Here is a 25101-nt window from a genome sequence, read left to right as displayed (position 1 = left end):
TGGAGTGAGGGCAAGTCCGAACTCCTTTCCCCAGAGTGACCACAGCCACGTGTTCCGGGCCGCAGGCCGTGCAGACACAGCCTGGGGAGGATGAGCTGCCGTCACCAAGACTGCTGTGTGCCGCGCACCAGGCTTGGCGACTCGACCCCACATTCATGTGCCTGTCCCATTATGACCGTGTCCCATTTCACTGCCATTTTACAAATATGCCCCAGAAAGTTAAGTGCCTGGGTCACACGCCTGAGGGAGGAGCCGGAAACTGAATCCACCCTGTGTGTCTCCATCATCCCAGAGAGGCCCAGCTCTGCCCCTGGAGTCAGCCCTGTGCAGGTGCCCGCACAGTGACATTGGCCCAGGGGCCCAGAGCCCCTAGGTAGTCTTCACTCAAAGGGAAGTGACTGGCCCCAAGTCCCACTGATGCTCCCGAGGGCTGGTGGGAAGGGGTAGGGGTGTGGTGTCTTGAGCGGACACCGATGACGCCATCCTCATTGTTGTGGATTTGCCCTCTCACAGAATAAGGTCAGCAGAGACCCTTCTTCCTATGTCAAGCTGTCTGTAGGCCAGAAGACACATACAAGCAAGGTAAGACAGCTCAGTGTGTTGCCGTAAGGAAATGGGGGCCCCAACCCTTCTCAGGGAGAGAAGCAAGAGAATTAGCTTACATTGAATGCCAAGTAGCTGCCAGGACCCATTCTAGGCACTTTATACTATTTTATTTAGTCTTCATAGTAACCTCACACATAGTTTTATAGTTAAGAATCTGAGGGTCAGAGGTCAGTGACTTTCCCAAGGGCACATGCTAGAAAGCAGAACTAGGGTCCAAGCTCAGGGATGGCTCTACGCCCATGGCCTTCCTGCCACCCCACCAGGAGTCCCGGCCCAGCAGCAGAAATGCTCCCCTCCGAGTGAGCACTGTTTATGACTTTCAGCCCCGGTAGAACTTCTTGGCAAAGCTCTCTTTGCTTTTGAGTCTGGCCGCCCCCCCCCCCCCGGCACCTCCCACAAGCAGACATGTATGGTGGGGGTCTGACCCCTGGGTAGACAGAGAAGACGCCAGCAGCGCCTGGGGGCTGGAGTGGGAACAGAGGGTGCACGCCGTTATCCTGCCCACCTGGGCCCTTTAGCGCACTCTCCCTCTTCTGTCCCCAGACCTGTCCCCGCAGCAAGGACCCTGTTTGGAGCCAGGCATTCTCCTTCTTTGTACACAGTGTGACATCCGAGCAGCTGCATCTCAAGGTTGGCCTGAAGTTGGGCTCCTGGAACCAGCTGAGACGCGTCTAAGCCGGGAGGGGTGGGAGCGCTAATGGGCCCCAGCAGAATCTCCTGGAAGGAAAGTCAGCACCTGTGTGTGGGAGAGGCTGCTGGGGCCCCTGCATCTTAATGAGGCTAATGCCCCAGGTCACTGGGTGAGAGGCTGTGGAAGGACAAACCCTCAAGTCCCTTGGCTCTCCCTGGAGGAGTCTTTCTGGTTGTTACACAGCACTGAGTGGCCTGTGTTGAAATCTACTCAGGACATTAATGATTTTTAAAAAATCCTCACCTGGGGATGTTTTCTTCATTGCTTTTAAAGAGAGGAAGGGGGAGGGAGGGAGGGAGGTGCAGGGGAGAGAGACGCATACATCACTGGCTGCCCTCTCTCTCACACGTGCCTGGACAAGGATCAAACCCACAACCTGGGTATGTGACCTGACTGGGAATCGAACCCACAAACTTTTGGTCCACAGGATGATGCTCCAACTAACTGAGCGACACCAGCCAGGGCAATGATGATGTATTTTTTAAAAACAGATTTAATCTTCACAAAAGATCTGTAGAAGAGAAATATCTTTATTTTACACAAGAGCAGAGGCTTAAACAAGGACTTGTCTAAGACCTCACAGCCAACAAGTGGTAGCCCCGGGGTCTTTGGGGGTGGTCTGGGCATCTCGTCATGGGGCAGGCCCTGAGCGGTTAACCTACCTCACACAGACCATAATCGCCTCTACCCAAGTCTGTCTCCTCCCGAATGAAGGCAGGGGCCGCAGCTGGTCCCACTCCCAGTTTTCAGAACAGGCCCAGAGGCCAATAGCAACACAGGACATGTTTAACTGAAGTTAGACTTGGCTGGGGCCCACAGAGTGGTGGTGGTGGTGAGGGTGGGGCGTGGTTACTCTCCAGGTGTGACCGGCCCTCTGCCCAGGTGCTTGATGATGACCAGGAGTACGCTCTGGGAGTGCTGGAGCTGCCCCTGTGCCAGATCCTCCCCTGTGCCGACCTGACCCTCGAGCAGCGCTTTCAGCTGGACCACTCGGGCCTGGACAGCCTCGTCTCCATGCGACTGGTGCTTCGGGTAACTCTCCTCTCAGCCCCCAGGGGAGGCAGCAGGGAGGCTGTGGGGAGCCCCAGCACCAAGTGCCTGCTCTATGTTGGGAAGCAGCTAGGAGATGGATTCTTGTTTTTCATCAGTTTTGGAATATTGTCAGCCATTATCTCATTAAGTATTGCCTCTCCCATTCTTTTACTCCTTCCTTCCAGAACTCCTTCCATGCTGAACCTTCTCATCTATCTCCTCCATGTCTTGACCTGACCTCGTCTTCATATTTTCCATTTATCTTTTTGTGCTACATTCTCTCTTCCTCGCATCTCTTCCAGTCCACTCTTTGGCTAGGCCTAACCTGCTGTTTAACATGTTCATGGTCTGTATTTCAAAGGCTGTTTTTCGTTCCTAAATTTATTTGTAAATACAGCTTATCTTTTGCGTTGTATTTGATAATCTTTTCATGTTTGTATTTCACCTTTAATCATTTGAAAATACTTATATAATGTAGGCCTGTTAATTCTGTTACACGAAGATGCTGGCAGTTCAATTTTGCTGTTTGTTGTGCCTGTTGATGATTTTTCATGGTGACTCATTTCTGTGTTTGGCAACTTGGGCTGCAGACATGTGGTCAGTGTTCCTTTGTAACCTGGATTGAGGCTGTTCACTTCCAAGGAGACTCTGTGGTTGCTGCAGCCAAGAACCTCAGGGGCACTGCAAGCCTGGGTTCTCTTTTATGCTGCTTTTTAAAAAATAATGTATTTTACTGATTACACCATTACAGTTGTCCCATTTCTCTCCCTTCATTCCCCTCCACCCTGCACACCCCTTCCCACCCACATTCCCCCCTTCCCCGCCTTCAGTTCATGTCCATGTGTGATAAGTTCTTTAGGTTCTACATTTCCCATACTACTCTTGCCCTCATCCTGTCTACTTTCTCCCCACCATCTATGCTACTTATTCTCTGTACCTTCCCCCCTTCTCTCCTCATCCCACTCCCCTGTTACTAACCCTCCATGTGATCTCCATTTCTGTGGCTCCACTTCTGTTTTAGCTCTCCATGTAGTTTGCTTTTGTTTTAGGTGTGATTGTTAACTGTGAGTTTGCTGTCCTTTCACTGTTCATATTTTTAAATCTTCTTTCTTAGATAAGTCCCTTTAACATTTTATATTATAAACGCTTGGTGAAGAACTCCTTAAACTCGACCTTATCCGAGAAGTGCTTTATCTGCCCTTCCATTCTAAATGAAAGCTTTGCTGAGTAGAGCAATCTTGGATGGAGGTCCTTGCCTTTCATGACTTGGAATACTTCTTTCCAGCCCCTTTTTGCCTGTAAGGTCTCTTTTGAGAAATCAGCTGACAGTCTGATGGGAACTGCCTTGTAGGTGACTGTCCCCTTATCTCTTGCTGCTTCTAGAATTCTCTCCTTCATTTTAATATATTTTATTGATTATGCCAGTACAGTTGTCCCATTTCCCCCCTTCATTCCCCTCCATCCTGTACACCCCTCCCCCACCATTCCCCCCTTTCATTCATGTCCATGTGTCCCAAGTTCCTTAGATTCTACATTTCCCATACAATTCTTGCCCTTCCCCCTATTTTCTACCTACCTCTATGCTACTTATTCTCTGTACCTTCTCCCCTGCTCTTCCTCCCACTCCCCTGTTGCTAACCCTCCATGTGAGCTCCATTTCGGTGGTTCTGTTCCTGTTCTGTTTGCTTAGTTTGTTTTAGTTTTAGATGTGGTTGTTAATGATTGTGAGTTTGCTGTCATTTTACTGTACATATTTTTTATCTTGTCTTAGATAAATCCCTTTAACATTTCATATAATAAGGGCTTGGTGAAGAACTCCTTTAACTTGACCTTATCTGAGAAGCACTTTATCTGCTCTTCCATTCTAAATGAAAGCTTTGCTGGATAGAGCAATCTTGGGTGTAGTTTCTTGCCTTTCATGATTTGGAATATTTCTGTCCAGCCCCTTCTTGCCTGTAAGGTCTCTTTCGAGAAATCTGCTGACAGTCTGATGGGAACTCCTTTGTAGGTGACTGTCCTCTTATCTCTTGCTGCTTCTAGAATTCTCTCCTTCATTTTAATCTTGGCTAATGTAATGATGGTGTGCCTTGGTGTGTTCCTCCTTGGGTCCACCTTCTTTGGGACTCTGAGCTTCCTGGAGGTCTATTTTCTTTGCCAGATTGGGAAAGGAGATAATCTCCTTTATTATTTGTTCAAATAACTTTTCTACTTGTTGCTCTTCCTCTTCCCCTCTGGTACCCCGATAATTCAGATGTTGGAACATTTAAAGATGTCCTGGAGGTTCTTAAGCTTCTCATTTTTTTGAATCCTTGTTTCTTCATTGCTTTCTGTTTGGTTGTTTCTTTCTTCCTTCTGGTCCACTCCATTGATTTGAGTCCCAGTTTCCTTCCCATCATTATTGGTTCCCTGTACATTTTCCTTCATTTCATTTAGCATAGCCTTCATTTATTCATCTAATTTGCAACCAAATTCAACCAATTCTGTGAGCATCCTGATCACTGGTGCTTTGAACTCTGCATCTGATAGGCTGGCTATCTCTTCATCACTTAGTTGTATTTTTTCTGGAGCTTTGATTTTTTCTTCTGTTTGAGCCATAATTTTTTGGTCAGGTCATGCCTGTTATGTAGTGAGGGGTGGAGCCTGAGGTGTTCACCAGGGCAGGGCAACCCAGTCCCTGGACTGTGACACTGTATGTGGGGGAAGGGTCAGAGAGGGAACAGTGGCGCTTGCTCCACTCTGCCGAATTTGTCCCCTCTGCTGCTTCCCACAAGCAAATTGGGCCCTTCTGGTGCTGGTTCCTGGGTGGGTGGGCTTGTGTACATTCTAGACCCTGTGGGCCTCTCCAACAAATTCTCCTGTGAGGCTGGGAGTCTCTCCTGGCACCTTTCCAATTGCTGCTTTTAGGCTTTACTTCCCAACCCTGGAGCCCTGGGGTGCACAGTCTGTCTCACTGCCTGTTTCTGCCTAGTTTATCTGGACATAATTGTGTGACTGTGGTCAGTCCCACACTGCCTGTGCTCCTGTGTCTGGCAGCCACCGCCTTTTCCTGCCTCTACCCCTCCCTGCTGGCCACCGACTTTGCCCCTTACCGGTCTGGTTGAATGGTTGTCGGACTGCCATAGAGTTCAATTTTCTGTCTGTTCTGGTTGTTTTTGTTTCTAAATCGTTGTTGTCTTTAATTTTGGTTGTGCAAGGAGGCACAGTATTTCCACCTATGCCTCCATCTTGGCTGGTTTTTATGCTTTTTAACTTAGGGTTTCAAGATACCACAACTAGTATAAATTCATATGGGACAACATAATGCATATGAGAAACCTATAAGGTGTCCTCTTCTTAGGAGAGACTTTATTCCTCCAGCCAGAGTTCAGGCTGAGACAGATACGGTTCTGGCCATCATTCTGTGCTGGTGGGTGGAACGTTCACCCTACACTACTTTTCCCTAACGAGATTGCATCTTCATAGGTCCTCCTTCCATCCCCAGCCTCGCATTGACCAAGGCCTCTTCTCCTAATTCCTTGGATTCCAAGGTTGATAAATGACTCTTAGGAAAGCTTAACCATTACTTTTTAGTTTTATCCTTTTAAACCCTATAAATTTTACTTACTTTCTTGTGAATTTGGCTATGTATTTAAAAGGATGTTTATTTTATTGGGGCATTCCTAACAAGATGATTTCCAGGATATTTTAACCACTATGTCACTGGCAGTGGAGGCCTGCAGGAAGGTCCTGATACTGAATGAATGTGGGGGGAAAGGAAAGGAGAAGCGCAATGGCTGAGGTTTGAAACTTTGGTGCCAGGACCATAGAAGTGTGTCTGGCCAGGAAACACATTTTAAGGAAAGCAGTGGTGAATGAGGTGACAGCTGGTAGACAATCATTTCTAGACGGTAGCTGGTGACAGATATGAGATAAAGGTGAGGACAAGACCGAAGGTGTGGCTCTGGGAGCCCTCTGCACAGAGGGACAGTGCCTGCCGAGAGTGGCCAGGTCTCCTGTAGCCAGTATGAACACAGAGAGAAGGGACCAGGAGGAAGTCTTCAGGAAGACCCACTAGTGAGGCAGGAGAAAGGAAAAGATAGAGAAGCACTGGTCAGAGCGGGTCAAGGTCAGAGAAAGGTTAAGGAAAATATGGTCTAGGGGCAAAATTACATTGGGTTGATAGGAAGAAAATGAGAGTTTGAGAAAACTCTTCCTCCCAGAAGTAAGGGAGAAGAACCCTTTCCTAGAGGTTAAGGTGAGAACAGAGGAGGAGAAAATGGGAGTGGTGGGCCCAGCCCATAAACGTCCCTGTCATCTGCTTGCAGTTCCTACGTGTGGAAGAACGAGAGATGGGGAGCCCGTACACAGGACCCGAAGCCCTAAAGAAAGGCCCTCTGTTCATTAAGAAGGTGGCCACCGACCAAGGCCCCAAAGCCCCACCCCAGGAAGAGGGCCCTGTAGACTTACCATGCCCCCCAGACCTGGCTTCTGACCTCAAGGAAGCATCCAAGAGCACCATGACAGCAACCAGTGCCACTACTGCTGCCACCGAGCCCACACCCCAAGAGGCAGGTCCAGAGCCGAAAGGCAAGGACAATGCCAAAGGTTTCTGTGAGCCCATGGGGGAGAAGAAGAGTGCGCCCACCATCTTCCTGACTGTCCCAGGCCCCCACTCTCCAGGGCCCATCAAGTCACCCAGACCCATGAAATACCCCATCTCCCCATTCGCATGGCAGCCCACGAGGCTGGCTCCCAGCATGTCCTCGCTCAACTCCCTGGCCAACTCCTGCTTTGACCTGACAGATATCAGCCTCAGCATTGAGTATGCACTTCTCTGCTTAATCTTCTCTAAAACTCACCTGCATGGAAAATAACTCCCTGGACAGAAAAGTACCTGTGAACTGGCTTTTCTGTTCAACCTCTGGTTTTTCACAGAATGGCTTTATGAGAGGCAGCACAGTGTGGTAGAGAGCACACAGGCTGGGATGGGGGAGGGGGGCATGGAGCATGTGGGCACCATGGAGCATGTGGCTCTAGCTATACACCAACTGTGAGAGACCTTGGACTTGGCTGGTAAGTCTCCTTACAGGAGAAAACCTTCCTAAATTCTAAAGAGTTATATTGATACAATAGGGGAAGTTTAGAATATGGAATTATGCAATCAATGACTGCCACTTAAGTGTTTACCACAGGCTTATCACGTTATGTGATTTAACTTGATCTTACAATAACCTTTTGAAATAGACCTCACTGTACTAAAGGTCAAATAACTCACCTAAGGTCCACAGAAATCATAATATAAAAGCAGATCCCACTCCAGGCTTCATGCTTGTCCTGTGGTAAAGTAGGGTAATGAGAATGCTGGATGGAACTGACTTCCAACTGAAGAATTTTTAAATTAACCCACATGTTCTGAACGCAGGACATGCTCTGTCTTAGAGGTTGGGGGAGAGGCCAACACTTGTAACAGTAACAAGTGACACGCCCTTTCTTTACAGAGGCAGGGACCTCTGGCAGCGGAGGCTGGGTGAGATTCAGCTCACCGTGCGCTACGTGTGTCTGCGGCGCTGCCTCAGCGTGCTAGTCAACGGCTGCAGGTACAGGGATGCTGGGGCCAGGAAAGGTCCTTTGGGAACATCAGGTGACCAAAAGTCAGAGTGGGGACACTTGAACAATGGCAGGGTTGGGCAGCCCTTGGGTAGACAAATAATAGAGTGAGGAGGAGGGAGCTTTGAAGGCTGTCATGCTGTGAGTGACAAGGACCTCACGGGTGCTGGTGGGCTCCAGAGCCAAGGGCTTTGCTGCCACGTAAGCACTGCCAAACTGTCTGGGGTGGCGGGAGCCAGTCCATTTTCTCAAGTGGGAATCAACTTCCTTTAGGTGGAAAGTACTTGGCTCTACTCCGAACTTTCCAAAAATGCACGGTTTCGAAACAATGTTTTGTCCTCCAAATTCTACAGACTTCTGTTATCATTGAGACTAGGGGGCACTTTTGTCCTCATGGCCATCTAAAGCTGAATGGCTAGTACAGCCTTCTCCAAATGAGTATTTTCAATGTTTGAAAACCAGGACCTTTTTTCCTTCAGAAACCTGACACCCTGTACCAGCAGTGGAGCTGACCCTTACGTTCGAGTCTACTTGCTGCCAGAAAGGAGGTGGGCAAGTCGTAAGAAGACCTCAGTGAAGCGGAGGACCCTGGAACCCCTGTTTGATGAGACGTAAGTGGGCCAGCTGGCCTGCCTGCAGTGTCCTGTCCATGCAACAAGCAGCTGTTGTGTACCTGGCAGTCTGCCAGGCCACGGGAAGGGTTAGGGCTGACTAGGACAACGCAGTCTATGCCTTCATGTAGCTTCTGTGTACTTGAGTGGAAGACAAGGACTGCTGGGCAGTTTAGCAAAACAGCTAACTCTTTCCTTGCTCATAGGGCTAAAAGTTTCCGTGATAGTGTTCCATACCCTTTCTCTTTCAACGAAGCCTCTTTGGCAGTAAAATAATTTGAATCTGGTCAAATATATTTTCTTTGAATCTGTGGTAAAGCAGCAGTTAATAAATATACTGTGAACCTAAGGGCCTAAAATTTCCTCCAAAGCTGCAAGCTCTTTGGCCTGTCCTTTCTCCTGCAACAAAGCCTCGGGGGGAGGTGAAACAGATGCCCTCCCATATCCTAGGGGCACTGCTTGTTTTTGATGGCTCTGTGGTGGCAAGTCTTATCCTAAATGTTTTTATTCTTGGTTGCAAGTTGACTTCAAGGTACGGAAGCCAAAATCTCATCATTGCTTCTTTCTGCTTCAGGATCCTGGGAGGACATTTCTAGCCAGTTTAGAAAGATATACCTGATAATTCTGGTTTCCTTGTATCTTGGAATAACTACTCATTTTAGATTTTACTTCTCTTGGCTTTGGGATCAAATTCCCAAAGACTCCTCTGATATCCAAGTCTGTAAGTCTAATGCCTATGTTTTCTGCTATGTATCTTACTGTTCCAGGTCTTATAGTCAAGTCTTTAATCCATTTTGAGTTAATTTTTGTGTATGGTATCAGCAGCCTAGTTTCACTCTTTTGCATGTGGCTTTCTGGTTTTCTTAGCACCATTTATTGAAGAGAATTCCCTTTCTCTATTGTGTTTTTGACTCCTTTGTCAAAAATTAGTTGCCCAAATACATGTGGTTTTATCTGAGTTCTCAATTCTGTTGCATTGGTTTGTGAGTCTTTTTGTCTGCCACTACCATACTATTTTGATTACTGTAGCTTTGTAGTATAATTTTAAGCCAGGGAGTGTGATACCTCTGGCTTTGTTCTATCTTCTCAGGATTGCTTTGGTTGTTCAGGATCTCTTGTTCCACACAAATTTTTAGGATTTTTTGTTCTATTTCTGTGAGAAATGCCATTGGCATTTTCATAGGGAGTGCATTAAATTTATATACTGTATTAGGTAATATGTTCATTTAATACAGTTAATTCTTTCAAACCATGAAGATGGAATAATTTTACATTTCTTTACGTCTTCTTCAGTTTCCTTCACCAGTGTCTTGTAGTTTTCAGTGTAAAGGTCTTTCACTTCTTTTTTTTAAAGATTTTTTATTTATCTTTAGAGGGGAAGGAGAGAGGGAGAGAAATGTCAATGTATGGTTGCCTTTCATACATCCCCTGCTGAGAACTGGCCTGCAGGGAACCAGCCTGCAACCCAGGCATGTGCCCTGACTGGGAATCGAACCGCGATCCTCTGGCTCGCAGGCTTGTGCCCAATCCACTGAGCTACACCAGCCAGGGCTTCACTTCTTTTGATAAGTTTATTTGTAGCTATTTTCTCCTTCTTCTTGCAGTTGTAAATTGTTTTCTTCATTTTTCCTTCTGCTTTGTCATTGATAGTGTATAGGAATATAACAAATTTTTGTATATTTTGTATTCTACAACTTTATTATTTCTAATAATTTGTGAAATAGGGTTTTTTTATATAGAGAATCATGTCATCTGCAAATAGTGACCATTTTATTTCTTCATTCACAATTTTGATGCCTTTTACAGAGTAAAGCAAAAGTAGGTTTACAGTTCATGTGGAAAACAATAAATAATACAAGAATAAACTGTTTCACATACAACTATAAACCTACTTTTGTCTCACCCTGTATATCTTTTTCTTGCCTAATTTCTCTTGCCAGGACTTCCAGTACTCTGTTTAACAGTGACGAGAGTGGCATCTTTGTTCCTGATCTTAGATGAAAAGCTTTCTGTTTTTCACCATTGATATATTATCTGAGAATCTGTTACACAGGGCATCATGTTGAGGTACTTTCCTTCTATACACATTTTATCATAAATGGATGTTGTATCTTGTCAAAGCTTTTTGTGCATCTATTGATTTGACCCTTCATTTTGTTAATGGGGTCTATCACACTGATTGGTTTGTGTGTGTTGAACCGTCCTGAATCCCTGCAATGAGCTCCACTCGATTGTGACATATTAATCACTTTTGTTTAGAATTTTTGCATCTATATTCATCTGAGATATTGGTCTGTAATTTTCTTTTTTTGTGTTGTCCTTCTCTGGTTTTGGCATCAGGGTAAGGCTGGACTCACAAAATGAGTAATGAAGTATTCCATCTTCTTCAATTTTTTGGAAAAGTTTGAGGCCAAGTATTTAAACTTCTGTTTGGTAGAATTCACCACTGAAGCCATCTGGTCCTGGACTTTTGTTCCATTGGGAGGTTTTTGATTACTGTTTCAGTTTCCTTACTAGTGATCAGTCTATTCAGGGTTTCTAGTTCTTCATGAAGAACTAGGTTTCTAGTTACCTTCAATCTAGGAAGGTAACACAGTTCTAAGAATTTGTCTATTTGTTCTAGGTTATCAAATTTGGTGGCTTATACCCTTTCATAGTAGTCTTGTATAATACTTTGTATTTGTGTGGTGTAACTTCTCTTTCTGATTTTGAGTCTTTTCTCTTTTCTTCCTTAGCAAGTCCACCTAGAAGTTTGTCCATTTTTACTTTTTTCAAAAAAACAAACAAACAAACACAAAACACAGCTCTTTGTGCCCTGGCTGGCGTAGCTCAGTGCATTGAACGCAGGCCTGTGAACCAGAGGATAGCGGTTTGATTCCGTCAGGGCACATGCCTGGGTTGCAGGCCAGTTCCCAGCAGGGAACACACGACAGGCAACCATACATTGATATTTCTCAACTTCCCTTCCCCTCTAAAGATAAATAAAATCTTTTAAAAAATCTTTAAAAAAAACCCAGCCCTTTGTTTCATTGATTTCTTTCCTGCTATCTTTTTGTTCGGTATTATTTATTTTTTGCTGTAATTTTTATTAGTTCCTTCTATTATATTTGGATTGTTCTTTTTCTAGTTCTTTAAGGTGTACACATTAGTTTTATTTAAATTTTATTTTTGAATTACAGTTGACATTGTATTACTTTGTTTCAAGTGTTAGGTTGTTTATGATTTTTATTGTTTCCTGAGGTAGGCCTATAATGCTATAAACTTCCCTCTTAGTACCACTTTTGCTGCACCGCCCCCCCCCCAAATTTTGGTATGTTGTATTTTCATTTGTCTCTAAGTATATTTTGTCTCTTCTTCTTTGACCCAATAGTTGTTCAGTAGCATGTTGCTGAAGCTCCACAGTCATTGTTTTTCTAGTTTTCTTCTTGTAGTTAATTTCTAGTTTTGTACCGTTGTGGGTCAGAAAATATACTTGGAAGTACTTCAGTCTTCTTAAATTTATTGAGATTAGTTTGTCTTTCCACATATGGTCTAGTTTTCAGAATGTTCTGTGTGTACTCGAGAAGAATGTATATTGTGTAGTTTTGGGATGGAAAGTTCTATATTTATGTCTATTTGGATATATATTTCTTTGTTGATCTTGTTTGTATGATCTATTACTAATTGCTATCAACTGGGTATTCAGGTCTCCTACTATAATTATATTTTTGTCAGTTTCTCCCTTTAGGTCTCTTAGTGATTGCTTTATATATTTTGGTGCTCCCAGACTGGGTATACATATTGATAAGTTTTAAGTCTTCTTGAAGAATTTCCTTTTATTATAAAATGTCCATCTTTGTCTAATTACCTTTTTTATCATGAAATCTATTTTGTATGATAGAAGTGCTGCTACACACACTTTTCTCTCAGCGCCACTTACCTTCCACCCCTTCACTTTGAGCCAAGATGAATCTCCTGCAGGCAATATATAGTTGGTTCTTGTTTTTAAATCCATCCTGCTATTCTGTGCCTTTTGATTGGCAAGTTCAGTCCATTTACATTTGGTGATTACTGATACATGTATACTTACTACAGCCATTCTATCTTTCATTTCCTGGTTGCTCTCTGTCTCTATTGCTTCTTTTCCCTTGTGTTTCTGTTGGCTATTTTAATTTGGTGATATTCTACGATTTTTTTGGTTTCCTCTTTTTTTTGTTACAACTCAGCTCCAGAGTTCTGTTTTGTGATCAATTATCATTAGGTTTATGTATGAAAAGTTTCATACCTACAATAGTCCCTTTTCTTCTGTTTGTAGCTTATCCTCATTCACCTGTGCAAATTCATTCCTTTTCCACCTCCCCTTTTGTTTTTATTTTCATAAATTATCCCTCTTTATGATGTGCAGTCAAATAACTATTTGTTTTAAATATATACTTAGTTGAGTCCTTTTTGGATCAAATCTAAGAACTAATATATTCCTTCAAGAGCTATACTTTCAGTTTATCATTATCAAAAAAGTGTGAGAGAATTTATTTGTTCAGTACTTAATTGAACTGAACAATTTATGCCAGGCACTATCCTACATTCTAGAGCCACCCAAGAAAGACACTTTGCAATCAAAGAACTCTGACAGAATTATAAAAAGATGCCAAAATTGCTATGTGGAAACAAAGGAAGGAGAGAGGTTTGACATTTTTGATGAATCTAATCTGTTAGTAATTCTCTCAAAATTGTGTCCGCAAGATATGTCTGGAAGGTAGACCTGGTAACCTCCACCCTAAACCTAGGAGGAATCCAGAGGCCTCTTGTGAGTACATAACCCATATCACACATATTATAATTAAAATGTCCAAAGATAAGGAGAGAATCTTAAAAGCAAGAGAAAAAACTTGTACAATGGAAGCACTGAGAGTTTCAGCAGAAACTATGCAGGTAAGAATGGAGAGTCACAATAAATTAAAAGTGCTGAAAGGAAAAAATATTTCCAGCTAAGAACACATTACCTGGCAAACTTATCATTCAGAACTGAAGGACAGATAAGTTTTCCAGATAAGCAAATGCTAAAGGAAGTCATCACCACTAAACTGGCCTTATAAGCAATGTTAAAGGGTAACCTCCTTTAAGCTAAAAAGAAAGGGTGCTGATTAGTAACAAGAAAATACATTAAAGTTTAAATCTTATGGAGAGAGGTAAACATATAACGTAGGTAGTGGATTAATCACTTATAAAGCTTGTAGCAAGGTTAAAAGTAAGTATAGTTATAATAATTAGTTAAGGGACACACAAGGTGTAAAATGTGGCAGTCCAAGCAAAACGTGGGGTGAGAGAGTACAACCATAGAGCTTTACAATGCATTCATTTTTGAGTTTTTAACTTAAAATAGACTTTTCTAAATGTAAGTTGTTATATGTAAGCCTATCGGGACCACAAAGCAAAAACTATAGTTGGTACACAAAAGATAGAGAAAGGAACCTAAGCATACCACTAAAGAAAATCATCAAATCAGAAAGAAACACAGAGAGTGAAGAACTATAAGACAGCCAGAAAAATTTTAACAAAATAAGCATCGATAATTAAATATAAATGAACTAAATTCTTTAATCAAATAATCAAAAGACAGAGTGGCAAAGGGATATAAAAAGCTATTCCACACAAAAGCTATTCCACACAAACAGAAAATAAAGCAAGCTGGGTTAGCTATACTTATATCAGACAAAATAGACTTTAAAACAAAGACTGTAATAAGAGATAAAGGGATCAACCCAACATAGGAGCACCTAAATATATAAAGCAAATATTAACAGACCAAAAGGAAGAAATAAACAGCAATACAATAATAGTAGGGAACTTTAACACTCCAGTTTCATCAATAGATAAATCACCAAGACAGGAAAATCAGTAAGGAAAAATTGGGCTTAACAAATATATACAAAACATTCCATCCAAAAGCAGCCAAACACACATTCTTAAGTACAGATGGAACATTCCACAGGATAGATGTTAGACCATAAAGCAAGTCTTAATAAATTTAGAAAGACAAACTGTATCAAGCATCTTCTCTAACCAAATGACATGAAATCAGAAATCAATCTTTCATTTTTATTGTATTTTTTCCATTATCATTTAGCACCCTTATTCTCCCCCTCCTACAATCACACTATTGTCCATGAGTCCTTTTTGCTCAGTCCCTCCTGCCTCAACCTTAGCTGTCAACCTGCTAAGAGTCTGTCTCTATTTTGCTTGTTAGCTCAGTTTGTTCATTAGATTCCACATAGAAGTGAAATCATATGGTATTTGTCTTTCTGACTGGCTCATTTCACTTAACATAATGTTCTCTAGGCCCAGCCACACTGTCACCAAGGGTAAAACTTTCTTCTTTTTTATAGGTGAGTAGTATTCCACTGTGTAAATCTCCTACAGCTGTGTTATCCACTTGTCTACTGATGGACACTAGGGCTGCTTCCATATCTTGCCAATTCAGAAATCAATTTTTGTGTGGAGATTATATAACTTGCTATTGAACAACAAATGGGTTGATAAAGAAATCGAAAGACAAGTTAAAATATCTTGAGACAAATGAAAATGCAACATACAAACACTCATGGGGTACAGCAAAAACAGTCCTAAGAGGGAAATTCATAGCAATAAATCTCTAACTCAATAAATAAGAAAAATCTCAAAGAACCTAATTTTACACTTTAAGGAACTAGAAAAAGACCAAAGTTAGCAGAAGAAAAGATGAGAATGAGATAAAGACTAAAAGGACGCTAGAAAAGTGAAATTAAGAGCTGGTTCTTTGAAAAAAAAAAAAAACACCAAAAAACTGATAAACCTTTAGCTACACTGACCAAGGGAAAAGGACTCAAATAAATATACCAGAAAGGAAAGAGGAAGCATTACAATGGATAACCACAGAAATAGAAAGGATCATAAAAGACTACAATGAACAATTATATACCCAAAGATTTAATAACCTAGAAGAAATGGTTAAATTCCTAGAAATATAAAACACATCAAGGCAATCATGAAAAAATAGGAAATCTGAATACACCAATTACTAGTATGGATACTGAATCAGTAATCAAAACCTTTCAACCCTACTTTCCTTGTTAGTTCACTTCATTCATTAGATTCCACATATGAATGAGATCATATGGTATTTGTCTTTTGCTGACAGGCTACTTCACTTAGTATAATGTTCTCCAGGTCAATAGACATATGAATAGACATATGAAAAGATGCTCAATGTCACTAATCGTAAGAGAAATTCAAATTAAAACCACAATAAGATACCATCTCACACCCGTCAGAATGGCTACCATCAATACATCAACAAACAAGTGCTGGCGAGGATGTGACCCTTTTGCACTGTTGGTGGGAATGCAGACTGGTGCATCCACTGTGGAAAGCAGTATGGAGATACCTCAAAAATTTTTAAAAATATTTTGTTTTTAGGGGAAGGAGAGGGAGAGAAACATCAATGTGTGGTTGCCTCTCACTCACCCCCATACAGGGGACCTGGCCTGCAACCCAGGCACATTCCCTGACTGAGAATCAGACTAGCAACCCTTTGCTTCGCAGTCCAGCACTTAATCCACTGAGCTATACCAGCCAGGGCTCAAAATTTTTTAAAAAATGGATCTGTTTTTCGATCTAGCTATCTTACTTCTGGGAATGTATCTGAAGGAACCCAAAACACTAATTCGAAAGAACATAAGCACCCCTATGTTCATTACAGCGTTATTTACAATCACCAAGATATGGAAGTAGCCCAAGTGTCCATCAGTGTATGAATGGATAAAACGATTGTGGGACATTTACACAATGGAATACTATTTGGCCATAAAAAAGAAAAAATTGCCTTTTGTGACTGTATGGGTGGACTGCAAGGGGAGGTTAAGGAGTGGAGGGATTGGACAAAAAGGACCCTAGGACATATACAACAATGTGGCAATTGCTGGGGGGACAGGTAAAAGGGGACTAAATGGTAATAGAAAAGTATACAATAAAAAATAAAAATTAGAGGGGGGAAAGCCTTTCAAGCAAGATCTAGGACTAGACATTTTCACTGCCAAATTCTACCAAACACTTACAGAATTAAAAGCAATCCTTCTCAAACTCTTCCCAAAAATACAAGGGAGAACACCTTCAAACTCATTTTATGAGGTAAGCATTACCTTAACACCCAAACCAGACAAGAGCACCACAAGAAAAGTAAATTTCAGGCAGCATCAAAATCCTCAACAAAATATTAGCAAACCAAATTTAACAATACATTAAAAGGTCCATACACTGTGATAAAGTGGGTTTAAATGCTGGAATGCAAGGATGGTTCCACATCTGGAAATTAATCAAGGTGATACACCACATCAACAAAATGAAGGATAAAAATATCTCAACAGATGCAAAAAAAGTGTTTCACAGTTTTCATTCCTGATAAAAACTCTCAACAAAGCTGGTATTCTTAGCATAAAAAGGCCATATATGACAAGCTCACAACTAACATCACATTCAATGATGAAAATCTTAAAACCTTTCTTCTAAGATCAGGAACAAAACAAGTTTGCTATGCCCATTCTTGTCACTTTTATTCAGCATACTGGAAGTCCTAGCCATCATAATCAGGCAACAAAAAGAAAAGGCACCCAAAGTGGAAAGAAGTACAACTAATATTATTTGCAGATGACATGATATTATACATAGAAAACCCTAAAGAATTCACCAAAAAAAGGAACTAATCAACAAATTCAATAAAATTATAGGATATAAAAGCAATATACAAAAACATGTTGCATTTCTATATATTAATAATGGTCAAGAAAGAGAAATTAAAATAATTCCATTTACAATTTTATTGTAAAGAATAAAATGCCTAGGAATAAATTTAACCAAGAATGTGAAAGATCTGTGTATTGAAAATTACAGGACACTAACGAAAGAAATTGAAGAAGACAAATAAATGGAAGAAAGTTTTTGCTCCTGAATTGGAAAAATTCATATTGTTAAAATATTCATACTACCCTGAACAATCTACAGATTCAACTCAATCCCTATCAAAATTCCAATAGTATATTTCACAGAAATAGAATAATCCTAAAATTTGTATAAAACCATTAAAGACCCATTGCAATCTTGAAAAAGAACAAAGCCAGAGGTGACATGCTCCCAGATTTCAAACTATATTCCAAAGCCACAGTAATCAAACAGCATGGCACTGACATATAAACATACATATAGATCAATGAAATAGAATTCAGAGCCCAGAAATAAACCCCTCATATGTTTGACCAATTAATTTATAACAAAGTAGCAAAGAATATACAACAAGGAAAGGACAAGCTCTTCAGTAAATACTGCTGGGAAAACTAGACCACTGTCTTACACCACACACAAAAATTAACTCAAAGTGGATTAAAGACTTGAATGTAACATCTGAAACCATGAACTCCTAAGAGGAAAAACATAGGTGGAAGCTTCTTGACATTCTTCTTGGTCGTAATTTTTTGGATACAAAAAGCAAAGGAACAAAAGCAAAAATTAAAAAGTGGGACTATATCAAACTAAAAAGCTTCTGCACAGCAAAGGAAACCATCAACAAAATGAAAAGGCAACTTTATGGAACAGAAGAAAATACTGTTTCAAATCATATATCTCATAAAGGGTGAATATTCAAAATATTGAATATTCAAAGAGCTCATACAATTCAATAGTAAATCTCCCCATCCAATTAAAAATGGGCAGAGGAGCTGAACAGACATTTTTTCCAAAGAAGTCATACAAATGGCAAAAAGGTCAGGAAAAGGTACTCAACATCACTAGTCAGAGAGATGCAAATCAAAATCACAATCAGATATCCCCTCCCGGGAACCTTTGTGCACTGCTGGTGGGAATGTAAGTTGATGCGGCCACTATGGAAGACAGTATGGAGGTTCTTTAAAAAATTAATAGTAGAACTACCATATGATGAAGCATTTCTACTTCTGGGTACTTATCCAAAGAAAACAAAACCACCTCCTTGAAAAGATACATGCATCCTGCTGTTCACTGCAGCATTATTTACAATAGCCATGTAAACAACCTATCCATCAGCAGATGAACGGATAAGATGTGGTGTTCACACACACAGTCGCACATTATTTAGCCCTGAAAAAAAAAAAGCAATTCTACCATTTGTGAGAACACAGACGAACTTTAAGAGCATTGTGCTAAGTGAAATAATTCAGAGAAGTTAATTACCATATGATCTTATATGTGGAATCTAAAAACGAAAAAGCCAAAAACAAACAAAAGGACTGAGCTCATAGGTGTAGAGAACAGTCCAGTGTTTGCCTGAGGTGGGAGGTGGGCAAAATGGGTGAAGAGTCCAAAGGTACAAATTTCTAGTTATCAATAAGCCATGGATGGGGTCGCAAAGGACAGCATGGTGACTATAGTTGATAATAGTGTATCACATATTTGAAAGTAGCTAGGAGAGTGGATCTCAACATTCCTCACAAGAAAAAAATTTTGTAACTATTTATGGTGACGATGTTAACTAGACTTATTGTGGTGACCATTTACAATATATACAAATGTTGAATTATGTTGTACATCTGAAATTAATATAATGTTATGACACTTAAATCTCAATACATATTTTTAAAAACCTCAGAAGTAAGGAGTCCAGAGGACTCTTGTAAGGCCATGACAAAGCTTATACACTGAGATTTCTCTGCCTTATTCCACAGTCATAAGTGTAAATAGGCTAGTATTTTCCATGCAACTCCAGAAAACATGAACCATTCTGCATCCTAGCCCTTACCTGGTCAGAAAAACCAGGTGGTCCTATGAGCAGGCACTTTCCAGAGTGAGGGGAGGCCCTGGCCAGGTGGGTCAGCTGGTTGGAGTGTTGTCCCATGCAGCAAAAGGTTGCTGGTTCAGTCCCTGGTCAGGATGCATATGGGAGGCAACCTACTTATGTTTCTCTCTCACATCAGTGTTTCTCTTTCCCCCTTACTCTCTCTCTAAAATTAGTAAACATATCCTTGGGTGAGGATTAAAATTTTTTTTTTCAAAACAGTGGCAGAGTCTGAGAAAGCAAGAAGTAAATCACAAAGCAAGTAGTCCGAGGCACTTGAGAGGCAAACGGGCTCCTGACCCTTCCTGGGTGTGTGAATACCACAGGGCGGTCATTATGTATGATAATGATGACGCTGAGTATCTACCATAAGCCAATACTGTTCTAGATGCTACTCTCAATCGTCTATAGCTTCTGTTTAAAAGTAGGAAAATGGGTGAAACACTCCAGATTTTAAACAGAAATGCTGAAGATATGTAAATCTGATTTCCTGACTTTTTGCTTCTTAAAGGTTTGAATTTTTTGTTCCCATGGAAGAAGTACAGAGGAGGTCACTAGATGTCGCAGTGAAGAACAGTAGGCCACTTGGCTCACACAGAAGAAAGGAGCTGGGAAAAGTAAGTACAGCCACTCTGTCCCTCCTAGCACTCCAGCTGGAGTTCACTGGTGGGACACACCCTGAAGAAATCCCGATGGGATCATCGGACTATTACCAGAACAGACTTCAAGGAGATATAGCCTCATTGGTCTGTTTTTTTTTTTCCTAATAGTCTTGAAACCAAATAACATAGATGTGTAAGTTAATTTGATAAACCCTATTTAACAAACTCAAAAATACACAAATTTGTCATTGTACAAGTAGTTGGACATCTATACAGCATTTATTTATATATATATATATATATATACACACACACACACACACACACACACACACACACAGCATTTTTTGAAGCTTGGATCTCATTACATCAACATTTTTGTGGTGATAAGATTTTACTTAAAGTAGAAGTAGAGGAAATACAATCCTCAAGATGATGCCAAAGAGAGACAAAAGAATATTTGTACAATACTTAGTAGCTATATTCTAACAAATGTCTTCTTATGCTCACCTTTTTAAAGCCCACTTCTGTGAAGTAGGTGATACCCCCATTTTTACAGTTGAGGTAATTGTGTCTTGGTTTAAATCCTAAATCAGTTAGTGAGTAAAGGCAAGTCGTTCTCTCTTCCTGTAACATTCATAAATGCATTCCTGAGGCACAGAGCAATTCGCCTTTTTCCGGGACACTGAGGTCAGTGTCCGTGTGGCCCTGCTGGAGAGCTCCCAGGTCGAAAGCCAAAGGAAAAAAGCCCCTGCTCCAAACTACCAACACCAAGGAGGCCCTTTTTATGGTCAATTCCATTTATCCCAGTTTGTGTCCATTTAATGCAATTATTTTTTTGTGGAAGGGAACTGATTATTTGTGATTTTTAGGTGCTGATTGATTTATCAAAAGAAGATCTGATCAGGGGCTTCTCACAATGGTAAGTGAGCCCTTTCTTTCTATCAAGGTAATCTGCTAGTCAAGACATTGTCGCAGTTGCCCACATTCTCTCTGCAAAGTTTCCCCCTTTAAAGTACATTTCAGCTCCTTTGGTTATCAAGGAGGGAGGCTGGTTACCACCTTTACCGCTTGCAGATCTCACTTACCTAAAGGATCTCTGTCAGCTCTATCCTTAATCCTGGCTGGCCAACTTACACACAGGTGGGTTATGCTGGTCCCACAAAGGCCCAGGCTGGCTAGGCTGTCCTTCACTACCACCACACACTCCCGGTACTAAGTCCAAACCCAACTGTCTTACAGGTATGAGCTCACTCCAGATGGGCAGCCCAGAAGTTGATGATGAGCAACAGTCTCACCTTTATTTATTTACTATTTATTTTTAAGTCCTCACCTGAGGATACCTTTTATTGATTTTAGGGAGGGAGAAGAGGGGAAGGGGGAGAGACAAACATCAGTGTGAGAAAGAAGCACCAATTGTTGCCTCTCATATGCACCCTGACTGGGGATCAAAACTGCAACCCAGGCATGTGTCCTGACTGGGAACTGAACCTCCAACCACTGGGATGATGCTTCAACTGAGCCACCCAGCCAGAGCTGAACATTGCCACCTTTATATTAAAATGTGTACATATGTATATTTTGTAATTTAAATCAGAACAGCCATTTGAAAAAAAATATATATATACATACATTCTTGTATGAAATTTAACTGTATGACTGGATAGTATCAGTAAAAGCAAGAACTACTCTTTTAGTTGGATTTAATTATTAAAATCCTGTAAAATGGCTAATAAATGATCAGAACCTCAGTGGCGAGTTTTCATTTTTGACAGGTAATTACAGACCATCTGACTTAGGACTTGACCGAATGCATGTCAAGATGTCCTGTTTCAGACATCGTGGGTGAGGGAGGTCTGTTCCTGGAGCAGCTAGTGACATCCCTGGGGCACTGACTGACCAAAGGACATGGCTACTTTTATGGGACTAAAGGTGACCCACCTCTAAACTGCTAAGAGCTAACTCAACTTAAGCCCTCTGCTGCCACTTGTGGGATGCCTCTGCCTGGGAATTCGTTCCTGTATCTGAATCGGAACTAAAATGGATTTTTCTGTCAGCAACAATGATACAGTGATATATACGCCTAAATACCTTGAGTTAAATACTCCAGTGCGGGATGGGCTGGGACCAAACTCCAGCACATGGCATTATTTCCATAGGAAAATGCAAGCCGAGTTCCAAGCCCAGGTCTGGGCCCACACTCCCTCGACAGAGCATTGGAGACTGCAGAGTCAGGGCCAGAAGGGCTTTCTGTATCCCCCGGGACAGGCTGGGGAACTTGGCTCCGCTTTTCTAAGAGAAAACTGATAAATAACATGTAAAAAGCAAACTGTGTAAATTGTATATTTAAACAAGTGCCTCCTTCACATTTCAAACTTTATAAAATCAAATATTCTTGTGCTGTGATGTTCCTAGAGCTGTCGCCAAGGTCACACTCATCTCTCTCACCCACTCACACAATAACCCCTTGCCTTCGGTTTCCTGTCCCCACCACTGTGCTCACAGTAGCTTTTCTGAACAATCCATCTTAAAGCTTACTCTCTCGCTCTCACTTACAAATTACCTTTTATTTTTTTTCATTTTTAGTGATGACACTATTATGTAAGTCCCCACCTTTGCCCAGCTCCACTCAGCCCCTACTCCCCTTCCATTTGGCCATCCCCACACTGCTGTGTCCATGGGTCAAATATATTTGTGCTTTGGCCAATCCCTTTACCTTCCCTTACCCTTCCCTCGCCCCTCTCCCCACTCCCCTCTGACAGCCATCAGTCTGTTCCATGTATCCATGCCTCTCTTTCTATTTTGTTCATTAGATTCCACATATAATAAGATCATATGGTACTTGTCTTTCTCTGACCAGCTTATTTTACTTAGCATAATAATCTCCAGGTCCATCCATGCTGTTGGCAAAAAGTAAGATTTCCCCCCCTTTTTTTAAAGGGCGCATAGTTATTCTGTTGTGCTGCAGCTTTTTTATCCATCTACTGAGGGGCACTACCGACAGATGAGTAGGTGTCATTTCCTCTGTTCTTAAGACTAAGGCCCACTGTTTAATGTGCCTTCCAAACCTAACAATCTCGTCTCGTTTGTTATTTATATGCAGATGCACTATTCCAGAACAGTCCAAATACTATATTCTGCCTATTAAAATATTAATTCTGACTTTAAAAAAAGCTAGTACTAACATCTAAGAAGGGACATGAGGCTGGTTCAGAAGAAAATTAAAGTGTTCAAGTCCTTATCTTATTTAGAAAGCTAAAGACAGTTTTATATTTTTAACATAAATCCTAAGTGTGAAAGTTACTAGTTTAGCACCTCGCAGCCCCAAATCAACCCTTCTTTGGCCCGGCTATGACACCGGACCCCAGACTCTTGTCCTTTGGCCCAGCTATGACACCGGACCCCAGACTCTTGTCCTTTGGCCAGCTACGACACTGGACCCCAGACTCTTGTCCTTTGGCCAGCTATGACACCGGACCCCAGACTCTTGTCCTTTGGCCAGCTATGACACCGGACCCCAGACTCTTGTCTTCTGCCAGGGGGCTGCCCTGCCAACAGAGGGCACTGGAGAGAGACCACAAGGCCAGAGCAACAAGAACTTCTTCCCACTGATGAGCTGTTTTCCATGGCAGCTAGCAAAGTGGTTTTCGTCTTCTTATTGGATACTGACTCATAAAGTATACATTCAAAATTTTAAGATAAACAATAAAATAGAGTTAACAACAGAAAATCAACTGCACTGCATTATAAAACTTCCAAATCAACAGTGGAAAAAAATGGTAAGTGGTAATAAAAGTCAACCTCCCAAAAAAGTAGAAAAGAAAAAAGCACAGAAAAATATGATAAATTAAAAATACAAAAGACAGTCCAAAGACCTCTAACTGGATTTGTAATCACAATAAACCCATTATTAAAACCTAGAATGTATTTCTGGCCAAGATGGAGGTGTAGGTTGACACACTGTGCCTCCTTGCACAACCAAAATAAAGACAACAAACATTAAGAAACAAAACCAGTACTGACAGAAAATTGAACTGTATGAAACTCTGACAACCAAGGAGTTAAACACATTCTTCCAGACTGGTAGGAAGGGTAGAGTTGGGCAGATGGGCTGACGGGTCACGGTAAAAAAAAAAAAAAAAAAGTGGTGGCTGGCAGACCTGGGGGCACAAAGCAGCAGCTGGTGACCTAGCGAGGCTGCAGACTGTGGAGGGGCATGGCACACAAGGAGGCTGGCTGACCAGGTGGTCCCACATTCACACACAGATAAACCTGGTGAAACTGGGGAGTGAGACAGATTGCATAACCCAGGGAAACAAAGCCTCAAAACACCAACTGAAAATACCTGTGGGGGTTGAGCTGCCAGGAGAGACTCCCAGCCTCACAGGTGAGTTCATTGGAGAGACCCCCAGGAATCAGCACCAGAAGGGCCCAATTTGCTTGTGGGAAGCGGCAGAAGTGACTGAAATCCAGCAGAGTGGAGCAAGCGCCACTGTTCCCTCTGGGACCCTTCCCCTACATACAGCATCACAACCCAGCAACTGAGTTGACCTGCCCAGGCAACACCTAAGGCTCTGCCCCTCACTACTTAACAAGCGCATGAAGACAAAAAAAAAGGCCCAAATGAAAGAACAGATCAAAGCTCCAGAAAAAATACAACTAAGTGATGAGGAGACAGCCAACCTATCAGATGCACAGTTCAAAGCACTGGTGATCAGGATGTTCACAGAATTGGTTGAATTTGGTCGCAAATTAAATGAAAAAAATGAAGGCTATGCTAAGTGAAATAAAGGAAAATGTACAGGGAACCAATAGTGATGGGAAGGAAACTGGAACTCAAATCAATGGAGTGGGCCAGAAGGAAGAAAGAAACAACCAAACAGAAAGCAATGAAGAAACAAGGATTCAAAAAAATGAAGATAAGCTTAGGAACCTCCAGGACATCTTTAAACGTTCCAACATCTGAATTATAGGGGTACCAGAAGGCGAAGAGGAAGAGCAACAAGTGAAAAAGTTATCTGAACAAATAATAAAGGAGAACTTCCCCAATCTGGCAAAGGAAATAGACTTCCAGGAAGTCCAGGAAGCTCAGACAGTCCCAAAGAAGGTGGACCCAACGAGGAATATACCAAGGCACATCATAATTACATTAGCCAA

At 41.7% G+C, this 25101-nt stretch overlaps 1 protein-coding gene across 1 annotated transcript in view; it reads left to right on the top strand.

The window, feature by feature from the left end:
- ESYT3 (extended synaptotagmin 3) overlaps positions 1-21303 on the top strand; it is a 55526-nt gene extending 34223 nt beyond the window's left edge. Inside the window, exons 15-23 of the mRNA XM_037061197.1 lie at positions 514-582; positions 1150-1236; positions 2180-2329; positions 6634-7130; positions 7807-7905; positions 8395-8526; positions 19854-19959; positions 20817-20866; positions 21187-21303. Of these exons, the coding sequence (XP_036917092.1) occupies positions 514-582; positions 1150-1236; positions 2180-2329; positions 6634-7130; positions 7807-7905; positions 8395-8526; positions 19854-19959; positions 20817-20866; positions 21187-21223 (1227 nt within the window). The 3' untranslated portion in view covers positions 21224-21303. The remainder of the gene's footprint in view (positions 1-513; positions 583-1149; positions 1237-2179; positions 2330-6633; positions 7131-7806; positions 7906-8394; positions 8527-19853; positions 19960-20816; positions 20867-21186) is intronic.
- Positions 21304-25101: the final 3798 nt, after the last annotated feature.

Source organism: Sturnira hondurensis, unplaced genomic scaffold (assembly GCF_014824575.4).
Source record: "Sturnira hondurensis isolate 20B ecotype Veracruz unplaced genomic scaffold, ASM1482457v3 Scaffold0013299, whole genome shotgun sequence".
Lineage (NCBI taxonomy): Eukaryota > Metazoa > Chordata > Mammalia > Chiroptera > Phyllostomidae > Sturnira > Sturnira hondurensis.
Note: the sequence above shows the minus strand (reverse complement) of the source record. Positions and strands in the feature narration are given on the sequence as shown.